Source organism: Aythya fuligula, chromosome 2, assembly GCF_009819795.1.
Source record: "Aythya fuligula isolate bAytFul2 chromosome 2, bAytFul2.pri, whole genome shotgun sequence".
NCBI lineage: Eukaryota > Metazoa > Chordata > Aves > Anseriformes > Anatidae > Aythya > Aythya fuligula.
Window position 1 is genome coordinate 123,960,799 of NC_045560.1, and position 19,226 is coordinate 123,980,024.

Below are 19,226 nucleotides of genomic sequence, written 5' to 3' on the forward strand. Positions count from 1 at the left end.
CTCCCGGCCGCCGCTTTCCGGGGAGGCGGCGACGGGAGCTGAGGGCTGCCGCCGGTGAGCGGGGCGGTGGGGAACGGGCAACGGGCACCGAGCACCGGGCACCCCCCCCGGGGGTGGTTTTGTGGGGCCGGGGAGCCGAGGAGGGCTCGGGCGGCCCCGGTGGGGGGCAGCGAGCCCCGGGCGGCTTCCCGGGGGGAGCCGCTGCCTGCGCGGCCGTTGCCTGACAACGGGGCGCCACCCCGCAGCGCCTCAGCGTGCCCCGGGCAGGGTCCGGTTTGCTTTGCTTTGTTTTATTTTGTCTTATTTTATTTTGTTTTGTTTTCTTTGGGTTGGGTTTGTTTTGTTTTGGTTTTGGTTGGGGTGGCAGCAGCAGGCCGAGGGAGGGGGGAGAGGCGTTGCGCCGAGCTGCCGCGGGGGGAGAAGTGAAGCTCTTCCTCACCCTGAAGGTTTCCCCAAATCGCCTTCTTTTCGGCCCAACAGGCGGGTTCTGGAGGAGGCAAACTCGTAGGGTGAGAGGAGGTAAACTGGTGAGGCTCGCCGGCGTGGTGCGTTGGTCATTAATGCCCTTCGTGGTTGCGAAACACCTCGTTTTTAATCGGAGTTTATTCGTGAGCATCCAGACCGTGGGTGTTTTGTGCTTTTTCAGATAAGAATCAAAAAGAAAGGAAGGTGAGAGATGCAAAACCCACTCTTCTGACAGCGAGAGGTTCTTCTGCGTGCTACTCAAAGGGAGGAGAGAGAAGCAGCCAGTGCTGCCTGGCCTTAGCGTTCAGGAGGCTCAGGGAAAGCTTTAAAAAATATTTCTGAGTGAAGCAATTATGAGGCCACGTAACCTGTAAGTAGAATTACTACACACGACATATAGCAGCTTCTTTGAAACACTTCACTCCCCTGCTGCCCTTGCTGCAGTTTATTTATATGGAAGGGAATTGCCACTTGTCTGGCTTTCCTGATGCACAAAGTAGACAGGGTCTGCCCAATGACATGGGCTGATTTCAGGTCTTCTGCCCTTGCTTTCTTGAGCAAACACAAGAGGAAGAAAGAGTAAAAAGGTGCATATTTCTTTAGGTGATAAAATAGATGCACAGTATGCAAACAGGTACAACACACTCAAAATAATACATATGCTAATAGGTGGTTTGAATGTCCTGAATGCAGACATACATTATTAATTGTGTTTGGGTGTAGATCCAATATCCATCTCTGTTCAAACTTGACTTCTCTTGAATGTCTGTGTGCTTTCCACTGCCTGGTGTGTGTGACCAAGTTGAAGTCTATGTAGCTGGCTTTGTAATTATTTGGAGTTGCTTTTATGAAACAACCCAATTTAAAAGAAGTAGGCTATGAAAAAATGAAGTTATATCTTCTTGAAAGTTAAAATATATAAAATATATGTTTTCTTGGGGGCTTTTTCCAACACTAGTTGAATAAATAGTATATTTAATGTAATTTTCATTTGAATCATACAGTGTTTTGCAAGTGAAAACACAAGTTTTAAACTGACAGATTTTTGCTGTCAAAAATCTATACTTTGAATAGTATTTACAAAATGCTGTTTTCCAAAAAAAAAGAAAAATCTGTTGTTTGCACCTAGTAATTTTGGGGACTTGCAGTTTATTGTTAGGTTTTCGTGTGGTCTCACTTTCCCTTCTGCTCTGCACACGTGCCCAACAAGCAATGCCTTCAAACTTAGTTTTGAGCCTGCTACTTTTGCTGCTAATAATTGCAGGGGTCTAGAAATTCACACAGTCCATTCAGACACCTCGCTAGACTGAAAATAGACTATTTTATTCAGAGGTGAATTGGTTTTAAGGTGGCGGGCTCTACCTCACTCAGTTTCTGCAGTCATATGAGGCCAGTTTGAAATTAATAGTTCACTGTGAATTTAGCACAGTAGCCTTCAATGTAGTTCATTGCATAACTGGGGGCTGTGATAGCACTCTTTTCAGATAGAAATATATAACTTCTAATTTTTTACTCTTATTAATCAGGATCTCTTTGATACAGTAGGTCATAAAAATATAATTATTCAGTAAGATATTTGCTTATGTATGTTTTCTGAACTCAGCAATGTGTCACATTCAAATTGTCAGTGCTTTGCTGATAATATATAAGAAAAGGTCTTATTTTTTTCTTTCTTTTTCATTCTCTATCAGCATAATACACTCTTTTCACATATCTCAAAGTTTCCACTCGTGCATGTTGTAGGAAAATGAAGCAGAAGGATGTAAGACATAAAACATCTAGGTATTTTCTGAGATGCATTTGGCCACTTTTCCTTGTTACTTAGCAAGTGTGCTGGACCATCAGTGTTGTAGTGTTAGTTGTCTTAGTGTTCTTTAAGGCCTGGAGTTGTGAGCTTTCTTCATGTCAGCTGAATGTGTAGTTCAACTTCAAAACCCAAGGACAAAACAGTTACGGCATTATATTGCTCTTATAAGCAATATGAAAAAAAGTGTGGAGTGCTACAATATTCGTTGTGTTCCTCATGCCAGATAGAAACAATGCTGCAAATATTCCTTTCCTTATGTAATAGCTCAGGTTAGGTTTGGTACCATTCTAATATGAATGTTAGTGTAAATAGAGATTAAAAATTCAGACTTTGGAGTCACTGAGCCTTTGGTAAGTCTTTCTCACAGTGCCTCCTCCACACAGTAATTTATTTTCCCGTTGGTTGGTAAATGATGGCACCAGCTTGTAAGCTGTTTAATACGACAAGTTTGTTTTTTTCCATTCATAACAGGTTTTTCATTACTCTTATGTAACTTAATAGGCTAAATAAAAGTCATCAGTGCCTGGAAACATATTCTCTTTTAGATTTCTTTTATCTGTTATCACTATTCAAAACTAATGAGATTAAAGATTTAGGACAAATCAGATGGGGGAAATTTATTTTTGGATTTGCTTGTCCTGTATTATCACTAGGAGTTGTAAATAGGCTGTCCTAGTTCTGCCTCCTTTGTAACAATGTTAAATTTCATATTATGAATCAAAAAGAGCGCTAATGAAAGACACAAAGTTTAAACCAGATGTATTCCTTAAATTCAAGTAATTGCGTATTAGCTTCATTTATCTGTAGAGGTTTTGACATTTTCTCTTCATCTTATTTTTCATAGAAAACATTTATATTATTCTCCCTGAACACATTATTCTATGTTTTTCTATTTAGTGTCTTATTCTGCTGGGCTTTGTGTCTGCGTTTTTTCATTTCCTTGACTTTCTTCCTGAAAGTGTCTCCTAATATGTTATCATTGGCTTATTGCTTATTTCATATGATCTATAAGCTTTAGGAGATACTGAATTAGCCTTAATAAAACTGCTCTGCAGTCTGTACTTAGATACTGGATGTGATGGGATTGCTTCCTAAGACCTTCCTAAGCCAATGCTGGAGTTGTGTGGTTAGCATTAGAGGGATGTTAGAGTCTTAATTTTCTTCTCAGCTCCATTCTTCCTTTAAATGTAAAATATAACAGATTTTTTTTTATATCCATAGGCTTAGTTTCACATGACTTCTCCAGTGGAGTTGGTGAAAAAGCTGAGTGGAGATTAGGATGAGTGGGCTTCTGTGCAGTGAATCTTCTTTTTTCTTTTTTCTTTCTTTCCCATGGTTACTTAGCAAGCAGTTTTACAGTACTTCTCGTTCTGATAAGGCTGTCTAAACAAAGGATATTTGAAGTCTTTGTGCATGCCCTAACTTCTGTGCCATTCCATTTTCATTATTTCTAGTTGCATTGATTTTTATTATCGGGTTATCTAGAGGCAGCAGTGTACAGTAATACAGTGCTAAAATTTCAGCTCTGAAGAGCTTTCAAGTTGCATAGGCAAGATGCACAAGTAATGGAAGAGAGGTAATCAGCTGTTTCCCCAGTACATGTTTTATTACAGATGAGTGGCTTGTGTGATTGTAAGGCAAAGCTGATGATATCCATATTACAATTAGTGTAGAATAGTAGCTGTTCTTATTACCTTTGGTGTTTTATTGATGCAGAAGGTAACAATACACTGTCAGCTCCAAAAGATTAGAGAAATATCTTCAGACATCATGATTCCTGATTTTACTTTTTTTTTTTTTTTTTTTTTCTGGTGAAACATCAAGTAATATCCTCCATAGATGGGTTTCGTAAGTCTGTTGTTTATTTAACCCAGCAAAGATCTGAGGGCAATGCATGAGCATAACTTAACTACTGCCTTAAGCAACTGTAACAGAGCTTTAAGTTTCTGCTGTTCTGACACAGATGCCTTGTTCTTTGTTGTTTCTATAATCTTAGAAATGATGGCAGAAGATTTAGAAAAATTCATTGAAGATCAGAAGGCCAAGTTGGCACAAGATAAGGCAGAACTTGAAAATGATCCACCGTATATGGAAATAAGGGTAAGAGGATTAAATAGCTTCACTTAATTTAAACGCGTTTTGAAGGTCTTGATTTAAGTTTGCTTTTACTATGCTCTTAAAATTGTATTTGTTGTTAAAGTATATACTAAAGATCTATCTAGGCAAAGACAATTCTACTATAAATGCTCTGTATCTGCATTTATGTAGATTTTTTAAAATGTGTGTGCCACCAGGCATACACAATAACATTTTTTTATTTTTTTTTAAACAAGTGGGAAAACTCTTGTAAATGCTTATTGTTCTTCCTTTCCCCTGCAGTGGAGTTGACGAGCAGGGAACTGCTTTCTGACCACTCACAAGAATGGGTGGTGGGATGGAAGGTGAAAATAGTCTCAGCATTACTGATAAGTCAACTAGGAAATTATAAAAGTTAAATTATTTAATACAATCAGTTCAACAAAATCTGTCCTTAGCATGATTTTCCTAACAGAGAGTTTAGTAACTAATTCTAAAGCTGTAAAGGTGTTGTAATTTGCAGATCACTGTTGTGTAATAGTGCCAGTACTTGGTAAAACGTTGCACCTGAATTATTTAGCTACAGCATCTCTTAGCTAGCTGGAATTAAGTCCTCTGTTTAAAATAAATAAATAAATATGCTTTTGGGGACTTGTCTCTTTGCCTCCTGTTCGACTCAGCCCCAAAGTGTGAGCTTTTAACAGCAATTATCATATTTAATTCCTGGTTTTGTTTCATCAGGTTATGGAAATTTATTTCCCTGTGTGTGGGTAACATAAGTATTTTTACCTAATTATAATACTTTTCTCAAAAAAGTTAATTCTTAGGGGGCTGTTGGACTTAATTTTTGCGTCCTCTGCTCAGAGCAAGTTTAAGGAGAAAGAGAATGTTTCCAGCCTATAGTTTGATAAAGTCTTAAGCTATGTGATGGAAACATAGTTAAAGGGAGCAGATACTTTCATCTTGCCCTGTAATACATTGCAATTCTTTTTTGTTTTCAGGCAGAATGCAATACATCAATTCTTCCTGCACAGGAAACAGAGACAGTATGTGTAAGCTGTGAAAACATTGTGGAAGTATATTTTAGAGTGGTTTATGACATGAAACTTACTGAAGTTATCACTTAACCTGTGATATAGAGGAAAAACTACTTTTTTGATAGTATCAGTGAAATTTATAAGCTGTTCTGTATGTTGCTATCCAACATTGTTTTCAATCTTTCTATTCTCAAGTGCTAATAATTATGTTAATAATGTTGTTTTTATGTGTTGTTTCTTTCACTTTGTGATGATACAAACTTTTTTTTATTTTTCCAGAATAAGGAATCTGAGAAGCTTTCTGAGACTAGCAAAATGTTAATCTCCATGTCTAAAGAAAATATACCTCCAAATAGTCAACAGAACTGTCCTTTAGGTATAGTATATAATTTTTGTCTGTCTTCAGGGTTTAAATAGCATTTGACTACCTTTGAGAATTTTTGGAAGGGAATTACTGCTTTGGATTTTTAATTATAAGAAGTTCATTATAATTGAAGTGCTTACGAATTCTTTATTCTTCCAAATGTCTTGGGATTGTGTGGCTTTTTGTTTTTGTATTTAATTAGTTTTTCTGAGATTTGAATAAGGAAAATATGCCAAATACTTTTTTTTTTTTTTTTTTTTTCCACCTTCTTGTAAAGGTAGCTCTGTTTAAAAAACAAGACCAAAAATTGGTTGCTCGTCTACAGTAGATAATCTGTTTATTTCCTGTTATGTTTTGGGTACTTGGAGGAAAAGCTGTGGAAGTCCATCTTTCATACAGACCATCAGCTTGCTGCCAAAGGGTTCTTTCTTTCTCTGTGCTTTGTGCCAGGGAAGCAAGCATAGCTTTTCTTTCAGCCTCGAAGCTTAAGAGGCCCACTCCAACTTGGCTAAAACAAACACAGTTAAATTAATTTTTCTTTTAAATGCTAAATGTTTTTTAAACGTCAAGGCTTAGAGTACTAAACTGGTTTTGTTGCTTTTATAATAACAATAAGAAAAAGTTGTAATGTAGTTACGCATTATCCAAGGAAAGAATAAGCACTGAGTTTTGGCTGAAGTCTGAACTAGTGAAATGTTTAGATTTGTTTTGTGGTTGTGCTGTGACTAGACAGTTTAATCACCATTTTCTTTAAAAATACATATTGTCTCATTTTCTTTCTTTTCTCTGTGTCCTTTGTGACTTCTGTTGAAAAGTGTGAATACAGAAATAAAATAGAATACAGAATAAAATAGAGAAATGAACACCATCACACATTCAATTGAAAATGTGTGATGGTGTTCATTTCTCTATTTTATTCTGTATTGCGACAGCCTTGCTTTCTTGTCAAACCATCTGCTTTCTTTAGGCACTGCTACTTTTCCTTTGTTACAGTTGTAGCTCAGGTTTGTTCTGACAGCTGTTGTGTATCCTCCTCCTTGTTGCGTGGTAATTCTTTTCTTTCCTATGTAGACTCTTTGGCTTTGTACCATTAATTTCCATACTGTATTTCTGGTGTAATTCTGCAGCATCCAGTAAAAGATTTTCTTTTATTTTAAAGAACGTGTGTCAATGGATATTTGATGTTATTAACATAACACCAATCTAATCTACCTTTTAAATAAGTACTCCTACTACACTTAATGTTATGTCCCTTCTATAATTTTAACAGAAATTGTTACCAGAAATGCTCATGCCTTAATTTAAAAAGGGAGCTGAATGTGTGAATATGAGGTTTTGAACTGGCCTTAGGTGCATAAATAAAGCCATCTCTTTTATGAAGATGTATAATTGGAACTTCCAGCCATCAGCAAGACAAGCTCTTCTAAAACCTTTACAGGAAAAAATCACTAAAAATGACCTGAAATGATAAATGAATATTATTTGCTGCCAGAATTCATAATTGATAGACTTGGTTAGAGGACAAAACACTCTAATAGTGTCTACCTTACGTTTTGGACAGTTTTATTTTGATCAGCAGGTTGGTCCAGGTGGTGATATTTCTTTGCTTAACTGTGGGAAAACACAATGTGGAAGACAGAACACAGCAGGCAGTGCTCCTCTTTTGTATCCCAATGACTGTGACAGGCCACTGCGTACCAGGCTAGTTTAATATTAAAATAATTACCTCTCTTGTTGGAGGTCCATCATAACACACACCATGATGTGTTTAGTATTATAAATTGTTTTTTTTTATGTTGATATCTAAATATGTTAATGCACAATGAAATATTACAGGTGAGGGACATTCAAGTGATCTTAAATGAAAAGCAGCAAGTAGGTATTGCTATAATAATCATTTGGATGCTGACCATGCTGGGTTATTAGTGGATTGTTATTAGTGTTATTGGCTGGTTCTGGATTAAAGTAATGTAGTTTCCTTTGGGTTAAGTTAGATTGGAGCTCATTCCATGTTACTGCTATAGATCTAACAGTACATATGAGAAGCTGGCAGAATTGAGTGGGGTTGTTCAGCACTGTTATTTCTCAACATATTAAATGCATGCAAACTTTTATGTGAAAATTCATTTGAAATCTTAACGTTTTCCTAAAAAAAAAAAAAAAAAAAGTTATCAGTATGAGTGTGTGCAGTTAATGGAATATGAAATAAATACAGGAAATAGAGCAAACAAAAGCAGAAAACTATTGAAAAGTAAAATATCTCCTAACAGAAGAATTCAGATAGAAACACACACAAGTTTAGGATGAATGTTTGTGAAACAGAGTATTTTTGCCCTGCTAGCCTAATCTCCCTTAACTTTTTGAAGTAGGTATTTCTCAGCTATCTCATAAATAGGTGAGATAATTGTCTTATAATTGTCTTCTCAGTGCTTTCCTGATGGCCAACCAAAAAGGTCTGCTGTAATAAAATGAGCTTTAAACCATTTTTATTTGAATACTTCAAGTATTTGAATCGAAGCACCTGCTTCTCACTTCTTTTTTTGTACTGTATTTTACTGGGTTCTTTGAGGTTACCACTAACCTTGAAAATTCCTCTTTTCCCTCTCAGTCCCTGCTACTTGTTTTTACAAAGACCACAAGAAATAGAAATGCTTTCAGTGAAACATCAGGCAATTAAAAAAACAGTCGCAACCTGTTTCTTGTGTGGTTTTCTGGAATTCGCTAGGTGTCTGTGGGGAGTGGTGAAAATTTCAGCAGAAGAGGCCTTCTCAGGCAGAGGGTGTTTCTTATAAAGTAGTTCAAAATGTATTTTGGGAACAACAAACAACTTCCCCAGCATTATATTGTAGGAGTGCAGCTTTTACAAGACCAGACAGTAACCTTGGAAATGTGCTAAATGTGTGTTTTGGGCCTGTTACAATAAAAATACTGAAGTGGGAAGAAGTGAATAAAGAAGCCACACAGATTTCATGTGTTTTGTGCTGAAGGAGCAGCTTGTTGCTTTCTGGTTGCTAAGTTTGTTGTATCTTGTGTGGTAAGCAGTGCTTAAAATATCAGAGTAATTTAAGAAGTAACATATCAAATAAAAGAGATTCCTTTGAAACATATGTCGCTAAAAGAAACTATGTAAAATAACCTGAATAATGTAGATAGTTACCCTATTCAAAGTATGTTGCTTGTTTTTTTTAGTGAGGAGAAAAAAAATGCAAGGATTAGAGAGAGAGAAAACTAGCATCCAAAAAACCGATCCGTTCTTCTAGAATGCATAGAATGCTTTCCACCTAAGTAGTCATACAGAGATGTTTTTTATTTCAGTTGTTTTATAATTTCTGGTTGTATATTTTTTTTATTGCTCATGTCTAACAAAAATCCAGATGTATCTTTTGCGTTATGTGCTTTGTATTGATACCAAATAGTATGATAATAACATTTAAGAGTTAAACTTTCAGGTGACTATGGCTTGAGTTTACCTCTTGGAGAAGAATATGAACGAAAAAAACATAAACTAAAAGAGGAACTTCGGCAAGATTATAGGCGATATCTTTCTCAGGTAAAGGTTCTTGTCTGGTTGCCTGAGTTTAATGAGTCTTTTACAATGACTCTCTCATTTTAATTGAATATAACAGAACAAAATTGTGGAGAATCTTTATAAGAAGTCACTTGTTATGAATGATGGCTGCTTTAGAAGAGTTTTTGAGTAAAAGTAATTTCAAAATGTCACCACTAGGAACAGTTAAGTATTTTAGTCTTTTACAGGTCTCATTGCTATGAGATTACATATTACACAGTGCTTTTTATTCTGAATTCCTTTATTTGTCTCTTTACTTCTTTTGTAGTTTCTTAAGAATTTAAAATATCATTTGTTACTTCCTCGAATATTCTGTGGTCTGTAATTCAGCTAAGGATATTGCTGTAATCAGTGTGACTCCATTTCCTGGCTTCATTTCAGTTTTAGAAATAAAATAACTTTGATGCTCTGCTTAGCAGAACTTATTATATGCAACGATAGTAATTTAAAACTGAAAGGGTATGAAACGAAATGTCATAATCTTGGGAATATTCCGTATCGCTTCTTAATGTACCAGATCTTAGTCAATCAGGAAAAACAAATCAGGAAGCAAGTAATTTCTGTTGGAAAATGGTTATTATCGGTGCCTTTAGTTCTTAAAATGAAAGAATGGATCTGGTCTAAGAAAAGAATTATTTATTGCAAATTCAAATATTCTTGAATAAAAGACACTTGTTGAATAGTATCTTTTCCCTGACTTTTAGGGTATTTCACAGGCAAAAAGAAAGGTAGGGTGCCTGCAATATCTTGTTTTTCTTTTTTCTTTTTTTTTTCCTTTAAATTAGTGGCTTTTTGCTTTGTTTGAAAGCTTCATGCTCTTTCAATTTAAAACAAAAATCATTACTTTTTTGTGCTTTGTGTATTTGTGTGCTCTGTAGTGATTAGTTGTGATTAACAGCATTGTTTGCGTTGTGCAGAATGATTGCTTATTTATTATTTTCCATTAATATGATTTAAAAACATTTACTGATTGCTCTTTTCCTTTGCAATGGCTATTGTTGCTATCCAATGCTAACTATGCAAAGGTTTATTTTAGTAGACATTTGCTGCAAGGCCTTTTGTAGGTTAGATAGGTGTTATAAGGTCAGATACACATACTTTAAGCTGGGATAAAATAATGAGCTCTCAAATATTATAATGCCATTGGAATCAGAGTTACAGCTTTTTCCTTCACTATGGAATCTTGTCAGTGGTGCACAGGAGAGCGGTGGAGCCAGTTATTCATCACCTAGTGGTTCAGAATGCAAGAATAAAATACCAGAGGCACATCTTTATGAGCTTTTTTTTACAATTACAGTAATTTTGTTGTATGTTGTTATACAGTCATGTATATAAGATATTAACTTTCGTATTTTTAATGTTGTGTGTCCAGGTTGTTCAGATTAAGCAACTTCAATAAAGGACCAGGAGCTAGTGTGGTGGAAAATCAACCTTCTTTTTTTTTTTTTTTTTGTTTTTTTTTTTTTGTTTGTTTGTTTGTTTTTTTTTTTTTTGTTTTTGAGCTGTGAATAACATGCCTATGATAGAAATTAACTAGATTAGCACGCACTGACTAACAACAGCAATAACAAAATTAACTGGCTTCTTAACTTTTAATCAAAATGATGCTTACATAATTGTTGCTTCTTGTTTAATCTGAAACTTCAGGTTATTTTCCGAATTAGAATATTGTGTGAAAACCTGAACTGTTTTATAATTCCCACCAAAGTATCCAAATAGCATCATATTTATGTTGACTTTTAGTATTTTATTCTCAACTGAATTTCAGTTTTACAAATTTAGGTATACAAGCTTATTTTTTTGTAAGCTATGAGATAATCTTTTTTTTTTTTTATTGCATAGAGAGTGAGTGCAACTCTTAGCAGCTCTCACAGTGATATTTTGGTTAGTAACTCACTTAGTTGTGCTTATGTAGAAAATGCAATTTCCATATCAGTTTCTGTGTTTTGGCAAATAACTTTTTAACATCTGAGGTAATCTCTACAGATGTTTGAAGTATGAAAAGAGTTATGGGGTAGAGGTGATTACCGTTCATTTCTTTTTGTCTACTAAAAATACTTAGTTCTCTATTAATTTAGTTTTCTCTGTGTTTGAATATTTGCATAGTTATTAAATCCCTTAGATCTTTTAATGTGAAGTTGTGGAATATAATTTATAGTGTAAATGTACCGGAACAGGTAGAGCTCTTACCTGTTTACATGCCTGTAGGTTTTTGGGCTAAGTTACAGCATAGATAATGGAAGGAAACTTCCATTCTAGTGAAATGCCATAACTAACACATTCCCATCATTGGCCATGCCACAGAAGTAGACGATCTTTTTATTAAATGTAATCAGATTTTATAAAACATTATTTGATCGACTGAGAGTGGCCTGAGGATGCTTTTAGTAAGTGAGTGGTGTATGAAGGAACCACTAGACCTGGAAACGAAGGATGTATTCCAGTATTGATAGGTGTTTGGTTTGAAAGGTTGGTATTTTGACTAGCTGTGCAGCCCTGATTGCAAGCTGTGGCCTGGGGAGCTACACTGATCCACAACACAGTGAGTTCAGCTGGAAGGTCTGTTCTGAAAGTGACTGATGGTCCACAGGGAACAGCAAGGTTTGGTGATGGATCATTATTCTGAAAAGTTTGGCGACTACTGTTGCAGAAAACAGATAGTATCGATACCTATGTATATCAAGTGGTGTCTGTGCTGATATTAGCATGGATTCCATTTGTTAAAATAAGAGGTAGGTGTACATCTGAAGTTAGAGAAGTCAGTTTTTCATCTAAAGTATGGTCATGTCTTGGAAAATTCCTCTAATGCTTGTAATTTTACCCCAAAAATCAGTAATTTTTTGGATATCTGATACGCAGGCTATGTAATCCTTGTAATAGTGTATTAACAAAGCCCTTTGCTTTCCATATTCCTTCACTTCATTTTTCTGTTCTGAAAGCATCCTGCATTTTCAGAATGTGAAGCTCATCAGTCTTTTTTTCATTAAATCGATCAGATATATTTCAAAAAATATAATTTCTAGCAACTGTTTAGCAATAAGATTTGGTATTTTAAAATATATTGAATGATGCTTATTATTTTTTTTAACGTAGAAAAATTACCTGACTACTGGCGAAGTAGATCCTTATACTCAGGGATTATCTCTTCCTATTGATGAGCGAAGGTCTGCCAAGGTGAGTGCATGGAGGAAATTAAGCTTGTACATAACCTGAAAGTGAACCCAGATGTTTTAACTGACACAAAAAATATTTCTACATAAGATTTTTCATTTTTACACCATTTTTCCAAGTGAACATTTTTGGAGGTCATCATTAGAATAATTTTCAGAAACAGTCTTTAAATATTGATATATTTTTTAATACCTATCAGGCTTTTTTAATCCTAGGGTACTTCTACTTTATTTTGTATATAATTAGCTGTGTAATTCTATATTGATATCAGCTGGAGGTTTGCTGCTTCTAATTCATACATACAGAGCACTTGCTGTGTTGAAAAGCTCTTGTGGTTGTGCTTGTTCTTTATTCAGCAGTCCATATTGATCAAATAAAAGACGTTGTTCTTATGATTATGTACACTTTTCTAATTTGTTACCCTTTGTAGTGCAGTCTGGGGATAAGATCAATTTTCTACAGTGATACTACTGTCACTTCCTATCAGAACAAAAAGAAGTATTCTTTCTGCTATACACAACTTGTTTTGATTTCTTCCTCTGCACACTGCCTGCTTATCTTGTGTCATTTTTCTTTTTGTACAAATAAATCCGAGAATCTAAATAAAAGCTGATCTTTTATCTCACATATTGCCTGCTGTTAATATAAGTGTCTTCTCACTTTCTGTTTTTCTTTGAGCTTACGTGTATTGGTGCGTTTTGAGAAAAGCACGTGTTCTCTCTCTGCATTTAGCCCCTTTTGATCTCCCTGAGATTTCTTATCAGTTTATAGTCTTCTTTTCCTATGTTGGAGAAAGATATCAGGCAGAACAGTCTCTCTGTTGGTGGAGGTTAGTTATGAAGATGCAATATGCATGTGTGGAATTTATTAACATCTGTTCTATTCTTCTGATGCATCGTACGATTCATTGAAAGCCTAAATAAGTCTTACAGGAGTCACTCTGCTCTTTCTGCCCTCACACAGTTTGCTTTATATTCCCGTTTCCTTTCTTGTGCTTTCTTGGAAATTGATCCAGGAAGTTGAATCAGCAGAAACATCATAATTTATTAAATATTTTTGCTGATTCAGTTTGTAATGATCAGTCGAACTCTAGTTGAGATGCAAGAAAAAGAGAAACTGTTTCTGGATGAGGACTGCACTGTTGCACTTTTAATCTATAGCTATCTATTTTTAAACCTCCGCTGCTTTGGAATTGCATTCTTACTCTGTGTTTGGGGTGACACAGTCACTGTAATACGGCACAAGACTTGTTAGGGAATGTGTTGGTCCTGCCCTTGCTGTGCTTATTTGTTCTGCCTCTCTTGTGCTGGCAATAATGTTTGGCCATATGAGGAGCCACATGATATCTCAAACAAATGAAAACTACTGTTATGAAAAAGCCTCAAATCCCAAAATGTATTAGTGTTTAAACAAGGGAGGCAGCAAGAATGAAATGCCCTGGAAAGTGGAAGCATGCGGTTTTGTGCCAAGCTTATGCTGAGTTTAACTTGGCTTCAAGTCCTTCTGAACTTTGTGTTAACCCTTGTTGACAAAACAGTGAACGATAAAGTATCTTAATTTTGTGGAAATTAAAGACATATCTGGACTTGGAACATGCCTGATCTTTGGTTTTATATCATAGCTGTTCAACCTTGAGTTAAGATTTTCTGTACAAGCATGTTTTATCTTCTTTATCCATTTATTTATTGCTATTGTAGAAACTAAAAGCTGCCAGAAGATGTCACACTGTGCCCTGCTAAACAGTTTTTGTCTGCACAGATGATGATTAGAGGCTAACACATGCATCTTTGTTTTCTGTACTTGGTAAAATGTGCCGTCACACAGTGTACCGAATTTTCTGCTGACTGTTTTTGTCAGCTTTTAACCTTTTGAAGACAATGCTAGTTTCTCAGCTGTGGAGAATATCCCTAGGGCAGCTTTCATAACTGTCCTCAAGTTTTACATTGTCAGTGTCAGAAACTCATTAGACACAAAGATTGAAATGAGCCATTTTTGGGGGAGCATTGGTTTTATTTGTAAAACTATTACTAAGCTGGTATTTCTATGCTGATGGAGGTATAAATTCTTTTTGTTTGAAATCTGGTCATGGGAAAGTAAATTTATATGTAATGTTGAAATTTTTTAATGGCTTTTGCCTTTTATTGGAAAATTCTGCAGTGGAGTGTAGAACATGGTTCATAATACTGTAGTATAATTCTCCTTTTCCTCATTCACATTATACAGGTTGGAATTAGATAGTATAAGAGATGCCCCTTGCTCTGAACATAAAGTACCAGTATCAGAAAACAATCCAAATTAAAGTTTGTTCTCCCTGAAGACTGGTATATTTCTTAATATATTAAGTTGTTAATGTACAATTCCTGCATATTTTTAGACCTGAGCCAGCTGTTTATAATGTCACCTTGCAAAACTAGCTAATAATTCTTGCACAAGGTGAAGACTGATTTTTTTTTTGCGTTTTTGACACTTCTTGCAGTCAGCTTAACTGCTCATTTAAATTTGACAGTTCAAATTACATCAAGCTCTAGTTGACACATCTTGTCTGTACGTGTATTTGTTGTCTTGTTTTAATTGAGTGGGGCAAGTGACAACTAATCCGAGCATAAAAAATGGTGTGTTTTAAAATCACCTTTAAATATATTCATATTCACAATTAGGAATTAACTTCTGATTTCCAAAGAACTAAGGCTCTAAAACAATTTTGGAATAGATGTAGCAGGAGGAAACCTACCTGGTTTTGAGGTGCAACTTGATACACAGTGTTACTGGGGACTAGACTTCGTGTCCAGGAAGCTACCTTCTGCTGATCTCAAATTAAGAGCAAGTACTATGTGCTGATAATGAACACCCCACCCCCCAAAGCAATTCAAGTCCTATTTGTGCATTGCAAAGAAGAGGAGGGGGGTTTACAGCTTGCTTGTATTCATTTAATACAGTACTGTGAAGTTAAAAGCTACTTCTCAAAGTGCAAAATTATGATTTACTTCTCAATGCCTGTTTTAGGAGAAACTACGGCTTGAAAGAAACAAGGAGTACAATCAATATCTCAGGGATAAAGAAGAATGGAATGAAAAGATAAGGAAATTAGGGAAGAAAAACACAGAGGTAATACAATTCTACTTATATTGATACAAAAGAGAGCATAAATGATCTTGCTGGTTGTTTTATCATTGACTAAGGCATACAAAGTAAGATAAAAGAAGCAAAAAGCATTGTTTAATTATGCCACAGCTTTATAGATGTATCTAACAAGTCCTGGTTATGAGCCATGCAGTAGAATTCTTGATTTCTTTAGTCATGTCTGTCTGATAGAAGAGTGCTTTCATTCTCTGCATCTCTGAAGGAATTCCCCAGATTGTTCTTGGTGGTGAAAGTGATGGCCAAGAAAGCTGTCTCTCAGGACAAAATACGGAGTCCTGCACAGTGCTCCTCAGCTTTTTTTGTAGCTGCCTTTTCCTCAGTCCATGTCCAGTCCATGAGAAAGCAGATTAGATGCTAGCTGTCCAGTATGTGGTGCTGTGCAATTGTGAATCAACAAAAACTCATGAATATAGACTAAGTGCATGCATAATTGAACTCAGATTCTTAGCTGAGGCCTTTCATTTATATGTTGATGTGTTACGATGCCAGAGTCAGATTTCTCTTCCAGAGATTCTTAGGTTATAGGCACCCATGAATTTGCCACCATTGCCCCATCCTTAATCTATTAGATCTTAGAGAAGGTCTAATGGCAGCTTTGCTTTTCTTTGTACTTTGTCAGACATGGAAGGGAAGGAGTTCAGACTAAACTTTATCCCCCTTTGCTCACCCCCTAATTACTCAAAATCTCAGGTGGAGGACCTGTAAAGATGTAGCTGTTATTACCCACAGCCCATTTGGTGTTTTTGTTACTGTTAAGCTGTAAATAGGTGCATTCTCTGCAGAGACCTGTTCTGGTAGAAGAGACTATAACTGCATCCAGTGCTTGGTAGCATCTTAGAGGTTTACACCTGCTTCCTGAGATGCTTGCTTCACCTACTCAGTCACCTCAAACTGATTTAAAATAATTCAAATAGCAGAGGCCTATTAAGCTGAGTTATCCTGACTGAATTAGTGACTTTGACCTGCACAAACATCTTGGCCCATGGATCTTAGGGAACGGTATTCTCTAGCAGGAGAGAAGTGGCACGTTGCTGCAAGCTTTTTTAGTCATCATGCATGGATCTAGAAGGACTGAATGGACTAAGACTTCATAGACTAAAGGAAACAAAGTGCAGATTTAGTTAATAAAACATTTACGCATAATTGTTGCAAACTTAAAACCAATTATTTCAAGAGACATATACATTTGCACAAGAGGCAGGAAGTTCAGATATTCATTACTTCTTACCTGCTGGTGAAAGTTGTGCTGTGGAGTTAAGAATCTCAGAGCCTGGCTATCTCTGCTGTTTTGTTCAGTACAGTTCTCTTCTTTGCTCTCTGGAAATGCATCTTTCAGTAGGGTGCAGGTGGCCTAATCTTTGTGACTTTGAATGTTGTTCTTCTCCCACTCTATTTCTAGTTATTGTTTGTAAATGAACACAAATGCATCCTCCGTTCTACAGGAAACTACCAATATAGAGAGCACCAATTGTAATCAAACGAGGTTTTTTATGTCTACTAAAACAAAGGCTCTCACAACAGTGGTAATCTGGAAGCAATATATTGACCTGAGAAAGCCTCCATGCAGTTTGTTAATTTTAAAATCTTGCATAGAATGTATTTTTTTAAATATACTGTTGCCTTGCTTTAGTGATGGACTGTGATAATATTCAAATTCATCTAATGCAGGTTTGCTCTAAGAATCCCATTTCTTTTTAATATGGGGATTCTTATGCATACGGTACTGTGAGAGCTAAGTGGTTCTGTAATGGAACTTGCATTTGGACTCACAGCAGCTCAGAGTTCATTGCCTTTCTCACAGCAGTTAGCAAGTGCAAATGCTCATGAATTTATAAGTTCTACCTAGAATAATGTTTGTTATCTGTCTCCAGAAAGATTATTTGCTTATGAGAATGATCTTTCCATCCAAGTGCATTGGAGCATCACATACTTAAATACTATTTTAATCTGTAAAGACAGCTACAAGACAGTATTTGGGCATCCTTGAGATGCTGGAATTCTGTATCTATTTCTTACTGGCTTATTCAAGGGTTGGAGCACTTTGTAACAGTGAGCCTGAGGAAATAGGTGGCAGAAATGCAGCTTTTGTTTGTATAACCGGGTCTCTGAAGTAGGGGTTCATGTATCCGTTCCCTTTTGCCATCTTTATGCCAGAGATGAAAGATTAGTGTACAGAAATACTACACGACTGTTCCACGGGGAAACCCATGAGAAGAAAAAAAATAGGTTAAGACGTGGTTAGGTTAAAATGTTGTGCTTGTAGCTGAGGTATCATAAACTTGTCTCAGTGTGGAATAAGGATATATAGTGTTTTGATCAGGTGTGAAGTTAAAAATGGTTTTTGATTCTTTGTGCCCTTAAATCTGAAGGTCAAATCTGTTACCCTTTGGAGTTTGTAAAAGGCCTGTTCAGGATTCATAGCTATTCTTCTGGAAAATGATAGGTAAGGGAAAGTGTGCTTTCTTTTCTTGAGGAGGGAAAAAAATCATTAGCTTTTAAGTCATTGAGGTATTATTCTTATTGCTTACATCGTGACTCTTCTCCAATACCTATTTAGGGAATGTTTGAGCAAAAACTTGGTTTTGTATTTCTTCAGTGTAATTTGTTTATATTCAAATCTTTTAATATTTTTTTTTCCATTAAACAGCGTGAGACGGACAGGAATAAAAAACTTATTGCTGCTACCAAGCTCTGGCCAGAACCGCGTACAGAAGTAGAGCCCTGTAGTACAGCTGCAGAACCTCCCAAGAAAGATGCCTTTACTTCTACAGAAGGTTATGAAGAGCTGCTAAATAAGAGACGGCTGGAGGAAGACAGGTACCACAGGCTAGATGATGAGGTTGAATTAAGAAGTCGATTATTAAGTAAAAGACTTGATGAGGATTTGGATGTTCCCAGTAGAAGACATCGTGGATTTCCTAGTCAATCTGTAATTCCCATAAGAAGGTATCACAGACTTGATGAGGATCGTGATTTTGATCGAAGATACTACAGAATGGACTATGAACCTGAGATAAGTGAAGAATTTGACCCTAGATTTAGATGTGAAAGCGCTTATGAGAGAAAACCTCCCCGATATTTTTATGCTGAAAGGTATCTTTAACTCTGTTTTCTACTTTATTTCTGTAGTGCTTTTTGACAGCCATGATTTGCTCTCAGTGAAAATTACACAAGATTCACAGGTGAAAGCAGAATTTTTGGTCTTAATTTAAAGAGGACTTTTGTCATAGTTTTTAGAAAAGCATTTAAAAATTGGATCAGTACCTAAGAATATAAATCATACATTAGGTAGGTAGCATTTTATATAGTGTGGTGAGACAAGGGTGCTTGTGAAATTACTTGAGAAAAAGAAACACACAATTTACATAAATATATCTGGTAAATCTACGTATTTCCCAGAGTACAGTAGTGTTTGTTAGCAAGCCTCTGTAATGTGAACCGAAGATAAACATGTATGTCCTCATTTTTACTGTATGTCTTGCTAAATAGCAAGGTCTTTTAGACGTGTAATTGAGTTGAATCCTGATGGTGTTAACTGGTCCTAATCTCAGTAGAAACTACACAATCTGAATAACGCATTTAAGAACTGCACCCAAA

General features: G+C 36.0%; 1 protein-coding gene across 1 annotated transcript in view; it reads left to right on the forward strand.

The window, feature by feature from the left end:
- Positions 1–10: 10 nt before the first annotated feature.
- Positions 11–19,226, forward strand: part of CSPP1 (centrosome and spindle pole associated protein 1) — a 59,066-nt gene continuing 39,850 nt past the window's right edge. The window contains exons 1-8 of the mRNA XM_032181911.1: positions 11–54; positions 4,269–4,372; positions 5,665–5,761; positions 9,199–9,299; positions 10,022–10,045; positions 12,411–12,491; positions 15,492–15,593; positions 18,277–18,722. Coding sequence (XP_032037802.1) covers positions 4,271–4,372; positions 5,665–5,761; positions 9,199–9,299; positions 10,022–10,045; positions 12,411–12,491; positions 15,492–15,593; positions 18,277–18,722 — 953 coding nt within the window. The 5' untranslated portion in view covers positions 11–54; positions 4,269–4,270. The remainder of the gene's footprint in view (positions 55–4,268; positions 4,373–5,664; positions 5,762–9,198; positions 9,300–10,021; positions 10,046–12,410; positions 12,492–15,491; positions 15,594–18,276; positions 18,723–19,226) is intronic.